At 32.8% G+C, this 15,436-nt stretch overlaps 1 protein-coding gene across 4 annotated transcripts in view; it reads left to right on the plus strand.

Moving 5' to 3' along the window:
- The window catches only part of LOC118187094 (rab GTPase-binding effector protein 1-like), a 223,199-nt gene that overhangs the window by 100,487 nt on the left and 107,276 nt on the right, over positions 1–15,436 (plus strand). For 3 of the 4 annotated variants that reach the window (XM_085815393.1, XM_085815394.1, XM_085815392.1), the window contains exon 2: positions 11,837–12,034. In XM_085815393.1, coding sequence (XP_085671519.1) covers positions 11,837–12,034 — 198 coding nt within the window. Of the gene's footprint in view, positions 1–10,484; positions 10,661–11,836; positions 12,035–15,436 lie in introns of those variants that run through there. The other variant, XM_035357283.2, reaches the window with a different exon arrangement.

Consider the following 15,436-nt stretch of genomic DNA (forward strand, 5'->3'; position numbering starts at 1 on the left):
GATATTTCCTAATTCGTCAACCATTGAAGCAGAATCCTATCAAGAACGCTCAAGTTATGAAAGTGACATCATACCAATCAAGAAGATTAATAGTTCATAAAAGTGATGACAGTGATTAATCTTATTATAATTTTTTTGAATATTTTCCTAATTATTTCCTATTTATTTTTGTAAAATAAATTAAATATGTACTTCTATTATTTACATATATTTGATATTTTATGAACGAAGTAAAAATTTATTTATTTTAGGAAGTTTTACTTTTGTTTAATGTAAATAAATAACTAAATTATGCACATTTAGTGTGTTTTTCGTTTTGCACGATTTTACATAGCAAAATCCAAAATTTCGACTTACACAGTTTTGTGCAGAACCTATCTTCCGTGTAAATCGAGGGATAGGGTGTATTTTGCGACAGACTGTAAACGCTAAATGATATGCAAAAAATAAAAAGTTTGATGAAGAATTAAATATTGTGTAGCCTTTTATTGTCATCTGTTTGAAAATTTGCGCAACAGTCAAAGCATTATGAGTAATGCAGCAATTATGACGTCAATGACGCTATTAACAGTGAAACATTTTAATATTTTTTAAAGGCCACTATCTCTGCCTAACTACTATATCACTATTATATATATATATATATATACTTAGTTATCTTCTTGTCCTTAATATCAACTGTAAGAATCTGCATAAATGTATGTGTGTTTTTCGCGTTATGATAAAACAACGGTACTTAGAGCCATTAAATTTTGAATGACGTAATCCTACTGCAAATAGGGGCATCTGGAAACCCAAATTTGAAATTTGGAATTTATTTTATTATCGATTTCATATACTGTAAAACTTTTAACCATAGAGTATAATGAAAGAGGTGAAACTGCCTAGTAGAAAAACGGGTCCAAAAGTGTCGCGATCACTAGATGGTGCTGCTGTTGCATCTAAGCTGTTCCAAATGTAAACATTTATTGAGTTGCCAGGCGGCTAAGCTTCCTAACGGATGAAGAAATGTTTATGTTTTTATGCGATGGATTGCGTTATTATTAACGTCATAATATGATGCTCATTAATGATTGTATTTTATTCTTCAAATTATAAAATTAATTTACAGCTTTCAAGGTAAGGCTTGTAGTACTTTTTATGAATGAGTAATGTGAAGATATTTTTCAGCCCCCCTTAGAAAAATAATCATATTACTAATAATACTTACTGTAGTAGTAATACTTAATGTATATATTTACTGTATGCTAAAACTTCGCGTCTCTCATTTTTTAAAATGCTTAGATACATAGCTTGATATGAACTGAGCCGAAAATTTACAGAAGCTTATGGAATTTTTTGCTTCATTCAGTAGATTTTCTTTACTGTCATAATGAATTTTTTTTATGAATCAGATGTCAGTTTTAATTTTGATTATTTTTATCGTGTTCTGTTAAAAATTTCCATATCTTTGTTATTTGAGAAGATCTGAATTATGTTTCAAATTGATTTCACAGGATTTTAAAATAGAATTCAGTTGAATATTCTGAAAACTTGGTTATACTAAACTCTATATTATTCATAATTAAATATAAAAAGTAAAAAATATACTGAAACTAATTCAATCTATCTTTAATTTTGTCCTGCTTGAATCAACTTCTAACCAATAAATGCAGTATTTTAACTAAAAAATGGTGCAGATTTTTTGTAATTTAAAAGTACATGTGCCAAACGCTTTTCCTCCAAAAAATATGTATGCAGACATTAAGCTATTGGCCATGGTTAAATTGTATATATTACTCTCATTACCTACAGTAGTTTTTTTTTTTTTTTTTTTGTTTTTTTTTCGAAATTTAGTTAATAAGTTTTCTCAAAGCAAATCATTCTATCCCATTCAATAGCCTAAAAGACGAATTTCTTATGCTTAGAAAAATTTTATGACAGTTATAATGAAATGATAATTTCTTGCTGTTAAGTTTTAAATTAGTACATGTAGCTTTTTTGAAAAAAATGTTTTGCATGTGTTTTTACTAAAAAAGATCCCCTATTTTTTATTTTCATTTATTGAACTGATTATTTACTAATAGAGTCTAATTACATTTTTTTCAAAACTACCAGTTTAATATCAGAATACTTAATGTATGCTTGCTGCGGTATTTAAAAAAATATTATTACTTATATAAAACTACTCTTTCTCTTGCAGTATATATTTACTTTTTTATTCTCAATTTAATATCTCTTTTTCATCGATTTAAGACTCGCAGTGAATGAAACAAGTTCAATTCAATAACAAAAATTTAATAAAAATACTATAACAATAATTGTGTAAACAATCCTGAAACAATCTTAACACTATTGTTTTATGTTGTTACACATAGAGGTGAGCTGTAAGAGGGTAGAGTGACTCTTTTGTTAAATTTGTGTTCAATTTGCAAGCGCCTTGTACTTTTCCACCAGCAGTTGAGCAGCAAAAGTCGCCGAACGCTGCCAGTTCGGCCCTGCGTTCGAATCCCGGCAACAGGCTAGATGCATGGGAATTTTCCTGGTTTTCCATGTGAAACATATACACAAGCCAGTTCCTCGTAAAAATGAAGGCATCCTTACCCTTAGGCAAATAGCCTGCAAGTTTTTGATGCAATCAAATAAAGTAAACCAAACCCTTTTGTACGTTCCGTTGTTTAAAAATAGTGGACTGTAAATTGACTTGATATTACTTCAGTATAGAACCCAAAAAACCTCAGAGTCATAACGTTGACCGAAACTTCTTTATTGACTTTCAAATAGTAAGTTAGTTGAGGAACGGCGAAGACCACACAAAACTCCGATTTCAGTAGCGGCTTACCAACATAAACTCAGAAAAACCTCTGCTTAGTTGAAACTCCAGTAATTCACAGGAACGCGAGCTTTAAAAACCTAACAAATTTGCGTCTGCGCCGCTCCTAGGTACAAAGAAAGAAATACAATTTGCATAACATCGAACATACCCCCACCCTTGAAGTCCCAAGGGGGTTCAAACAATAAATTTAAACTGTTGAACTGCATAAACCTGAAAAATAAAAATTAAAGTCTCTAAATCAGGAATTAAATGGCAAAGCGCATAGCTTTGCTATAGGTCGTTTTATTTCACCATTAGACGTGCGTAAACTCAACACTCGAACTTTCTCATCCAGACCAGGATACACTTCAATAATTCTACCTAATTTCCAACGTAGCGGAGGGAGATTTTCGTTCTTAATAAGAACCATATCACCAATCTTCAGATCTTGTTGTAACGTGCACCACTTGGGTCTCTGCTGCAATCTAGATAAATACTCACTGCTCCATCGATTCCAGAAATGTTGAAATAACCTCTGCACGTTCCTCCAGCCGTCACTGCAGCTCATGGTTTCTTGAATTTGGTTAGATTCTGGAATAGCGCTTAAAGCCGCTCCGGTTAAAAAGTGTCCTGGTGCTATCGCCTCCAAGTCGCTACAATCACTTGAAGCTGGTACCAAAGGCCTAGAATTAAGACAGGATTCAATTTGGGTTATTAATGTCAAAAATAACCTCGTATGTTAAAATAAGTGTTCCTAAACATCTTTTTAAGTGATGTTTCATAGACTTGATACCCGCTTCCCAAAGCCCTCCAAAATGAGGGGCAGAGGGAGGATTAAATAACCATTTAATATTTTCTGAAGAAATATAACCCTGTAGCTGTTCGTCACGTTGAACAATAAAAAAAGGCTTTCCTTAATTCTTTATTAGCTCCTATAAAATTCGTTGCACAATCACTGTGAATTTCACACGGTTTGCCTCTATGAGCTATAAACCGCTTAAGTGTCGCGAGGAATGATTTTGTTGAAATATCTCCAACTAATTCTAAGTGTATTGCTCTTGTAGCAAAACAAATAAATAGACATACGTAACACTTAAAGATTTTGACTCGACCCGAACGATATTTTACGTTAAATGGTCCTGCTAAATCAATCCCTACACGAAAAAAAGCTCTACTTTGAGTAACTCTTGAAGCGGGTAAATCTGCCATTAGCTGAGTTGCAGTTTGCGCTCTAACTCTACGGCAGATAACACATTGGTTTATACACTTTCTTATAATATCTCTAGCATTCACAATCCAAAATCTATGTCGTATGACAGAAGTGAGTAGCTGCGTACCTGCGTGAAGATACGTGTCATGATAATGCTTAATAATTAAACGCGTAATATTATGATTCTTAGGTAAAATCATAGGATGTTTCTGATTATTTGAAACTGTAGAGTTTCTGAGCCTTCCGCCTACACGCATTACTCCCGCGGAATCCAAGAAAGGACTTAAAGACAGTAATTTACTTGATGTCTTCAAGGGTTTACCAGATTCTAAACAGAATAATTCTTCTGGAATTTCGGCTCTTTGCACAATCCTAACAATCATAGAAGTAACTTCACAGAATTCTTCAGTAGATAAATAACCCTTTATACGCTCTGTAGGTAACTTACTACAATTATTTCTAAATCTTAAACACCACGCTAACACTCAACATTACTTTAACCATGATGAAAATCTTGAAAACACACTAGGCTCTTCAAATTTGGAAACATTTGAACTGAAACTCTTTTTCAATTCCTTCAACATAACCTCACCCTCTAATTCTACACTTGAATTTTGCTGTATATGAATTAGGGATTCGTTTAACCACTGCGGTCCCTTCATCCATAACTCACATTGTAGGAATTCTGATGGAATAAAATCTCTGGTCCCACAGTCTGCAGGATTTTCTTTCCCAGCAACATGATTCCATTGAATACCTGGAACAGCTTCCTGGATTTTTGCAACTCGATTTGCCACAAAAGGTAGCCAACGGCGAGGTTCGGGCGAAACCCATGCCAATGTAACCCGCGAGTCGGTCCATGCGTAAATATTGTTAATAGGCAGTTCTATGCATAATAATACTGCATGTAAGAGGTTGGTTAAAAGTAACGCAGCACACAACTCTAGACTGGAAGAGACTGGGTTTTTAAGGGCGCTACTTTGGTTTTCGATGTCAGAAGGCTGACTTTGACTGACGAATCAAGGTTGATTGTTCGGAGATAGATGACTGCACAATAAGCCTTTTCTGAAGCGTCGCAGAAAGCATGGATTTCTATAACTACTACCTTCGGACTCAAGACATACCTCGGAAATTGTAAGCTTGAAAGTAAGGGCAATTCTAGATAGAAACGCTTCCATTTTCTACTTATTCTCTTATCATCGAGTTCATCCCAACTCAGCTGTAAGTTCCATAACTCTTGTAATAATATTTTCGCGTATATTATTGTTGGCGCTAACCATCCCATTGGATCAAAGATTTTTGCTACTTCTGATAAAATAGTCCTCTTAGTAAACTCTTTATCACTTATGCATACCGAAAAATGAAACGTATCACTAGAGTTGTTCCAATTAGTTCCCAATACTTTTACTTTCTTGTCACTGGTTATTTTAAGAGAAATACTGGATTCTCGTAAGCACTCGGGAATATTCTCTAAAATAGCTGAACTGTTTGAAATCCACTTCCTTAAGCGAAATCCACCCCTTTTCATCATTTCATTCAACTGCTGAACTAGAACATTCGCTTCCTCTTCACTTTGTGCCCCTGAAAGCAAATCATCAACATAAAAATTACGAAGGGCAATTATTGATGCTAAAGGAAATCTCACTTGTTCATCTAATGCAAGTTATTTCATTACTCTAGTAGACAAATATGGCGCACAGGCAGTCCCATATGTAACTGTCACTAATCTAAATGTACTCAAGGGCTCACTAGGACTATCCCTCCAAAGCATTCGTTGCCAATTTGTATCTTCTGGGTGGACACGAATTTGTCTGAACATCTTCTCTACATCGGCACATACTGTAATTTTGTAAGTTCTAAACCGTAGAAGAATTGGAAACAGCTCTTGCTGAACTCTTGGCCCAACCATCAAAATATCATTCAATGAAAGACCCGATGTCGTTTTAGCTGAAGCATCGAAAACAACTCTCAGTTTAGTCGTAGTACTTGATTCCTTTAATACGGCATGACGAGGCATGTAATACGTAGTCAATAAGAATCTCTCCCTCAGGCACTCCCTCCATATGTCTCAGCTCAAGGTATTCCCTCATGAAATCCTTATACTGTTCATATATCTGAGGCCTTTTTAGAAGTGAATTTTCTAAAGATTGGAATCTACGCATAGCTAATTGTCTGGAATCTCCAAGCTGAGAAGGCGGAGAGTGAAACGGTAATTTCACAGTATATACCCCACTTTCCTCTCTCGTGTATGTAGATTTGAAGTAATCTTCACATGCTCTCTCCGATTTAGTAAGCATGTCACACGTAGGTACAGCATCCAATTTCCAAAAGTCAGACAGCATCTGATCAGTTTCCACTTGTATATTATTAACATAGATAGTAGGATTAATTTCTGTTGGATTATTCACACTACCTGAAATAATCCATCCTAGTTCAGAACGAGAAGCTACCGGTTTACCTTCTTCGCATTTAATTATTTCTCCCTTTAAAAGAGGTAAGGCAATATCTACGCCTAAAAGTACATCAACAGGCCCACTTTTGTAAAATGTTGGATCTGCTAACATTAAATCATTATATTCCTCAACGTACTTCTTATCCAATGTAAAATGCGGCAAAGTTCCAATAATTCTATTGATGATAAATACTGGTGTTTTAAATGACACTTTCGCCGGAAAATGCGGAACGAAGTTTATTTCCGTAATTCCATTAGTTTTCGTATCCAAAGACCCTAAGCATGAAATAAAAATTTTGGCATTTCTTCTTGCTAACCCTAGCCTTTGTACACAATCTTCTCAAATCAGGCTTGCTTGACTGCCAGGGTCAAGGAGGGCTCTACACAATTGGTATTCACCCGATGAATCTAACACTTTAATAACAGCCGTACATAATAAAACTTCACTCTGAAAATTAAAGTCTGAAACACAAGATTTAATTACTGGACTAGAACTTGCGATATTCTCCCCTGACCCAGCCGATTGAGCGGGAGGTTCTGGCCCAGGGAAAAATGGCTTAGCCGTCACTGATAATTCATTCGAACTGTTCGTAACTCCTTTACGTGCCTTTGGTTCATTTTGAGCTCTTTCGAAATGCAGTAGTGTGTGATGATTTTTAAAGCACTTTTTACATTTATGTGTACTTCTACACTCGAAAGATTTATGATTTGAAACCAAACAATTAAAACAAACATTATTTCTCTTGACAAAATTAACGTGTTCTTGAACATTCAGATTTAAAAACTTATTACATTTAAAAACTGAATGACCGGCTTTACAATACGTACACTGCGCGCGAATCTCTGAAGCCAATGAAGTTAATTTGTCTTTTGTAACTTGTTTTTTAACACCTTGCGTTTTACCTGCTTGCAAGGTTCTGCATGAGATTTCAAGAACTCTAGCAGATTATTAAGTGTTGGTATTTCCTCACTCTTTAATGTTCTTTCCCACCATCCTCTCGTCGAAGAATCCAATTTAAACTGTACTATTAACATTAAAATAGTATCCGCGAATTGCTCCACTTTGAATCCTAGATTTTCAAACGAACATACACACTCTCTTACAGTGTCTACTAACGCTAATATCTGACTAGGAATTTCAGCTTGTGAATTTGATAAATACAAGATTTTCTTTAATAACGATGAAAGTAATTCTCTCTTATGTGACAATCTTTGACACAATAAATGCCACGCTATTTCGAAATTCGTGTCACAAATAGTTAAAGCTTGAACAATCCGCAAAGCATCTCCTTTTAAAGAACCCTTTAAATATTGTAGCTTTTGTGCACCTGACAAACGGTCATTATCCACTATCGCCGTTTTAAATAAATCAGAAAATGATAACCATTCTTCAGTACTGCCACTAAATACAGGAAGAGTTAGCTTAGGTAAACGTATACTCGCTATTTCACAAGATTTAGTTTCCACACTAATGTCTTTAACATTCTTAACTCTGGTTAGCATTAAAATTAACTCATCAACAGTATCTTATATGACCTGTTGTTGTTCTATAAATACATCAATATCTTTTTCTTCACACACTACAAATATGTTACTAAAATATCCGAAAGTTCGGTCATTAAATTATTTAATCTAGATTTAAAAAGTTCTAACTGATCAACATCAGCAGAATCGTAAGTTACTGTAATTTTCTCTTTCAGTTTACTTAACTTAGCTTTAGCTACACGCTTTTTAGTCTTAAGCGTTGTAAATTCCATTATCTAATAAGAAAGATAAAAAAACGCACTGACTCACCAAATTTACTGCGACTCCGGCTCGACAGACCAAAAAACCTGTACGTTCCGTTGTTTAAAAATAGTGGACTGTAAATAGACTTGATATTACTTCAGTATAGAACCCAAAAAACCTCAGAGTCATAACGTTGACCGAAACTTCTTTATTGACTTTCAAATAGTAAGTTAGTTGAGGAACGGCGAAGACCACACAAAACTCCGAACTCAGTAGCGGCTTACCAGCACAAACTCAGAAGAACCTTTGCTTAGTTGAAACTCCAGTAATTCACAGCAACCTCAAAGCTCTAAACGCGAGCTTTAAAAACCTAACAAATTTGCGTCTGCGCTGCTCCTCGGTACAAAGAAAGAAATACAATTTGCATAACATCGAACACCTTTCTTTTTATTTGTGGCTTAAAAAGTACTGCTGCTGAATGTGTACATGTCTATATAATTATATAATAGTTGGAACTCATATGGAAAACTATTTAAGAAAACCAATTTAATTGCAATTTACTTTGAATTTTTTTACGTGACTTTGATCCAAATTTAATATTTAATGATTAAAATTTAATTTGAAAATTGTAATGGCAAATAAAAAGTTAATTGCAGCATGTAACGCTTGAATAGTTCTACACATTCAAATTTAAAATCCTTGTGCATAATGGTTCTCACCCTGCATTGTACCAAGATTTAAATCTTAATTTTTAATAGCCATTCATTTATGTTATTAGATGGCTTGATTTCATAATATTTATAACTTACTTAATATGCTGAATTTATCTCATCGAAAATCAAATTTTCATTACATTTATCTGCTGTTATGTTTTCACTCAACCATGCAAGTAAAGTTAATTTTAAGGAGCATAGTGTTCATTTCCATTTATTATAAAAAACCTAATTAAGACGGAAAAGAAGGGGTTGGGAATGAGTTTATCTTCTTTTCCTGCCTCCAGTGGAACGGTGTAGCAACAGGTCGCCCGGGTTAACGTGAACCCTACCCTTTGTAAAACAAGTAAGTTGTTTCGAATAATGTCCGAGAAATAACTAAGCAGAAAACTACGAACTTAAATAAGTTAAAAATAAAGATAAAAATTAAGTAAGATTTAGACAAAAATAATAAATTTAGGCAAATACTCTAATAACTGCAGGTCTTTAGACTTTTTTTCATCTTCTTTTCTGTAAATGAGATAAAAAGACAAATATTATATAATTCATGTATAATTTCAGAAATTTATTTAACTTTAAAATATCACGATTGCCAGCTTTCATGCACGAAAAGCAGATGCACATATGTTATGCGAAATATTTAAATAATTTCCAATTTAAGTTATGTGAAATATTTAGCTAATTTCCAATTTATTACTTTGTAAATACTCTCTTACTAACAATCCAGACATTCTGTAAAGTTATATAACTTAGTCTTACTGTGATCAGGCATGATATAAATGCTGCTCACCTTTGGCGCTCTAAATCTACCTGCATTCTTCATTTCCAAGCTTTCTGCCTAACTGTTGTATAACCAGTGTTGCATCCAGGGACGAAATAGGTTGCATTATAAGACTTATTCATAATGGAAATTGATATCAAATCAATATTTTCAGTATTGCTGCCTAGGTCAAATACTACGACAAGACGAACCACTGGTGATTGCAGCACCCCCGATAAATAATGCGGCAAAAAGTGGATCATTTTGGGGAAAAGTAATAATACCAGTTTCACGTCCTTCATTATACTCCGTGCTTTTAACGAATTTTTGATTAACAAACTCAAGGATTTCAAAGCAACCAGTGGCAGCGTTGTTTAGTAAAAAACATTTTTATCTCCAGCACATGAGACTGTGTATCGGAATTTCTAAAGATATGCTCAATTATTAATTATTTTGCGATATTGCTCTTGAATTGAATTTTTATAGTTTAAGTGTGAACATCTAATAAATAAAGGTAATACACAAAATGTTAAAAAAACGCCCCTTTGGACATAATTTAAAATCTGAGATTTTTAGGTATAATTAAGTTATTTAGTCGTAAAAAATGTGAAGAGAACGTATATTCGATAGGAGTAGTACTTTCTGCACTGGTATCCTACTGCTACACCGTTTCACGGTCGACTGATGGCGGCCACCTGACGGAAATAACCAAGGAGGTTAATTCTAACCTCATTGTAAATAACGGAAGAAATTATCGGAAATAAAAAGCTACTGCTGAATGGCAACAGTGTGCTCCAGTTACGTCTGCTATTATCATTTAAAAGAACGTTTGGCAACAGTTTCGGACTGCTGTAATATGGACTTAGCTCTGTTTATATTCGAAATGAGTAATAAACGTACAAATGTGCATTAATCCCGTTAAATGATTACATAAGTAAACGTACGTGATATTTGGCAGTAATGGAAAGTTCAGAGGTTGCCAGCTCATATGGGGATGTAGATCGTAAGTTTTTAATTCCTTCACAGTTGATAAAAATCACATTAGTAAATAAGTGACTAAATTATAGCATTGCACTTTCAGTATGTCATGTACTGCCCTTTCTGTGTACACTTTATATGCTTGCACTTTCAGTATGCCATGTACATTCCGGATGTTTATGTCTTGCAATATTAATATAAAAATTAATTGTCTTTATAGTTGTTTTATATATTCGTGATATTTGGGTAAGTTACAAGTCTGATTGTTTTTTAGAATTTTTTTTAAACATAACCGGTGAAAAATGTATATTTAAGGGAAATTATTATGTAAGTTGTATTTTCTGTGATGAGGCAGTTTACAGATATTTTGGAAACACTGATAGTTGCGTTATTTAAATCTTTTGTTTTCCAAGACGATGTTAGTCTGTTATGTCATGGTTTATTAATTTATGAATTTTAAGTAAGATACCACTGTATACGTTTATTAATAATATTAATTTTTTTAAAATTTTTTTTCTGTGTTCTTGAATTAAAAAAAAAAGAAATTAGTTTTGGAATTTATTTAGCTGTTTTTCCTTTCCAAAAATAGTTTATTGTGTTAATTCTTTTCATACATGTTTCCTGTTTTATGTTTCAGTTTCTATCTAATAACTTATTCCTTTTACTGGCTCTAGTGTAGAATTGGGTGCCCCTTCGATTAGCGACAATTTTTTGTAAAATTTTGGCGATGAAATCTTATTTCTGGTTACCATGATAGTGTAATTTCGCTTTAGCCTCCTGATTTTTTTAAAATAAAAATAGATTGATGTGTACATGGACAAATTTAAACAGTGCACAATGCCTAGTTTGTGCAATTCTGGGATGTTTTTTTTTAAGTGAAAACAGATCGATGTGTACATGGACACAGAGTTTATGCAATTCTTTACTTCTTATTTTGGTTTTGTGTAGTGGCCATCTTAAAATTGTGTCTTCCTGGCGCCGATCTTGGCATCAAAAAAGAATCGCCAAAAAACAAGGGGCACCCAATTGTAAACTTTTACCCTTTTACTATTCATACTATATTCATTGTTTATGAACGTTAAGAATTAGGTACTTGACCCTGCACAGAATTGTTAAGAGTTCATAACTTTTGCAAAATAATTTATTTAGAATAATGATAAAATTATCAAAATTGTTGATTAATTGAATTAATGTTTTACAGATCTTCTTCAAGTAAATGAGTTCTCTGCGTCAACAGCAGACGTTAAACAATTACAAGAAGAATTAAGAAGACTTCAATCAGAATTAGATGAATGTCGTTCATTAGTTACTGTTGCTGAATGTGAAAAAGAGAATGTGGTTGAAACGGAGCAGAGGAAACGAAAAGAAGAAGTTGCTTCAATTCAGAGGATTATGGAAGGTAAATGTTGAATTATTTGCTTAAAATTATTTAATACTGAATATTTTTAGGGATTTTTCTTCATCTATCTTTAGGGAATGCATCTAAATATTTAATTATTTGGCCATGTTAATGCTCTGCACTCGAAAGGTGACTCTCATGTACCATGTGATTAGATGCCGCAACTCGAGATGTGACGCTCACTCACCATGTGACTTGATGCCACAACTTGAGAGGTGACTCACCACTTGGTTCGATGCAGAAACTTGATATGTGGCAATAACTGCTTATGTTTAGTTTCTTTGAAGCGAGTTCCTAAGCTTTTTCTGTATGATCTTATGAAGTGTGAAATGATATCCCTTTATATGGAGATAAATTTTTTTAATCTGAAATCTTATCTTTTCTTATCTATCACAAAGTCTGTTCTCAGAGAAATAAACATAGAAAAAGGCATCAAACAACATATTGTAATACTTGTCCCAACAAGCCGGGCATACATCTTGGGAATTGTTACATAAAATACCAAGCACAGAAAAATTACAGAGACTACTATTTAAGAAATTATGTTTAAAATGGTCTAAAGGTATATAAAATGTTAAAATATAAATATTTTATACATTAATTTGTGTATGTAATGATTTTAAGTTGCTGGTAAGAAATGTGTCAAAAAGGCTGCAAAATGTCTCAAGTTTCTGATGTACCACACAAAAAAGGCCCCGATTGCAAAGGGACAAAAGTATTTTAAGAGTTCAAGGAAATTAGTTTATATTGATTGTATCATACATTTTTTATAAGATATTTGAATCCTCGAACGGCACAAATACCTCTTAGGACTGGAAATGCATCATAAACATGAAAGCTAGAATAATTATACTTTTGTTGTCATTCAGATTTTTCATATCCTAAACTAAAAAATTGATTTTTAATCCTAGCCTAAAAAACTGATCATTATATCCTAACCTAAAAAACTGATTTTTTAAGTTAAAACTTAAGCCTGATATTCAGTAGAAGTGTTTATTGTTTATTAAAAAAATGCAGTTGTAATTTTAGTGTACCTAGATTATCAGTGTCACCTTTTGGCAGCCCTGAGGGGCACAACTTCTAATTCTTCTCAAAATAATTAAAGAGTTCCTTGTTTAAGTGTTTATCTATATTTGCTCTTTAAATATTCCTTTCCTGATATATGTTTAACGTTTTCCTAAAGATTTTGTGAAAATATAAAAAATTTGAACCATTGATCAAATATTTTTTACTGAATTGTATTGAGAAAATTAATTTCAAATTTCGCAAATTTCTATTATGTACTTCATTTATTATATTTCATTTGCATGTTCTGAATCATATATTTTTTAAAGCTGTATTGTTAAATTTATCTTTTATTTAATGCAGTTTTGAAACTTTGCTGTAATTAAAAATTTAATTAAAAAAAACCTCTCTCTTTAATGGCTTCCTGAAAATTGGTTCCAATGGTTTATGGTCACTTTCAGCTGTAAAACATTTACCAAATGTATATTGGTGAAATTTTTCACATGCGAATACAAACCTCTCTCTATTTCTTATTCTTGTACAGAGGATTCAAGACGTTTTGCGATTCAAAAGTTTAAGAAATTTTATTATTCGGACTTGAGAAAATTTAAAATTCATCTTACCCCTCTCATTTTTCATTAATTTATGTTAAAGGAGTGCAAAATGGGTATATACTAAAATTATGTTCACTTTTCTATTTTTTATTGGAAATTAAAATTTTAAAAATGTGTTATGGGTGATATATTTGTGAATTAATTGTAATAATTTGATCATTGTCATATATGTAGCTATGTGAAACATGGAAGAAGTGAAAACAAAAATCCCAGATGTATGTGTTAGTGTATGGTAGTAATAATCAATTACCTGAAACTAAAGTAGCTATTTTATTGCATGTTATTAGTGAAGAAGTGCTTAGATTTAATACCTTTGATTTAAGTAAAGAAGGTAAGAAAGATGTTGAGAGAGTAATTGAAGCTCTTGAAAATTACTGGACACCAAAAGTAAACAAAAGTTGATATCTAATGCTCAATTTGTAGTTATTGTTTTTAAAGGTTGCTATATTATTTATGTTCATCACTAAAAATTTTGAACTACTCTTATATGCACCCTCGGGTCGGCAAATGCGGCGACAAATTTCTCGCCAAACATTTTTGCCGATAAACTCCATGCTGCCATATTACTATCTAAATTTTTTGTTTACATTTCGAACTTGTGTTACTAAAATGTTTCCAAAGTAGCGGTTTTTGCACATGCAAAAACCACATTTTAAACACACATTTCCAGTCCTAAGAGGTATTTGTGCCGTTCGAGGATTCAAATATCTTATAAAAAATGTATGATACAATCAATATAAACTAATTTCCTTGAACTCTTAAAATACTTTTGTCCCTTTGCACAATTTAAGCTAAAAATCTGAAACAAAAACAAGAAATTTACATAGCAAAAATGCAAAGTTTCTAACCAAAAATATTTGACAAGAATCCATGTACACAGCGATATGTTTTAACTTGAAAAAAAATCTACAAATTGCACAATCTAGGCAACGAACGAATCTACGTACTATGCACACCTCGCTTTAATAAATTAACATAACAACAATAAATTTAAAAGAATACTATGTACACAGCATTCTGTTTCAACTTAAAAAAAACATCTACGAGTTGCACAATCTGGGCACTATGCACTAATCAACAAAATAAACTAAAATAAAATTTAAACAATAAAAAAAACAAGAATAATGACAGAAATTCATACTAAAAAATAATGAAGATAACATTCTACAAAATAAAAACAAGAATAAAATAAAATGCACTTACCATGATTGAATGCTTTTTCAAACAGCAGAAATACCAATTTCATACTGCCTTTAACATGCTGCCATGCAATCACTATCATATTTGTATGACAGCCAGATGCACTATCCAGAAAATTCATACTATAGTTCACAAATAAATGTTCAAAATCTTCTTTTCCTAAATCCTTGTAAGATTTCCAGCCATCCGAAAAAGTAGTTGTACAAAGCTCAATCCACTCTTTAATACACTGTTTCAGCGTTTCCTTACTTCTATCATGCACAGCCACTAAAAGTAATCTCCCAAACCTTCTTGCAGCCACGTCTCTCATTGCAACATAGGCCATTTCAAAACACGCACGACATGAACCAATGAGCAATTAAATCACTCCAGCAAAAGAGTTTTCAACGTCAAAAGGGTTGCCATACAACACTCAATCATGCCCAAAACCAGCACAGAACACATATCGCCACATAGCCAAAATTTTTATGAAATTTTAGAGATATAGATGAGTTCAAATTTGTGGTAAAGTGCAGAATCGCCCACTTATTTGTTTAGTGCTTTTTAGAAGAGTAAGAGGAATTAGATTTTTGTCAATTTTCTT

Source organism: Stegodyphus dumicola, chromosome 4 (genome assembly GCF_044657685.1).
Source record: "Stegodyphus dumicola isolate Sdum_Otavi_A_Nest chromosome 4, ASM4465768v1".
In the NCBI taxonomy this organism is placed as follows: domain Eukaryota; kingdom Metazoa; phylum Arthropoda; class Arachnida; order Araneae; family Eresidae; genus Stegodyphus; species Stegodyphus dumicola.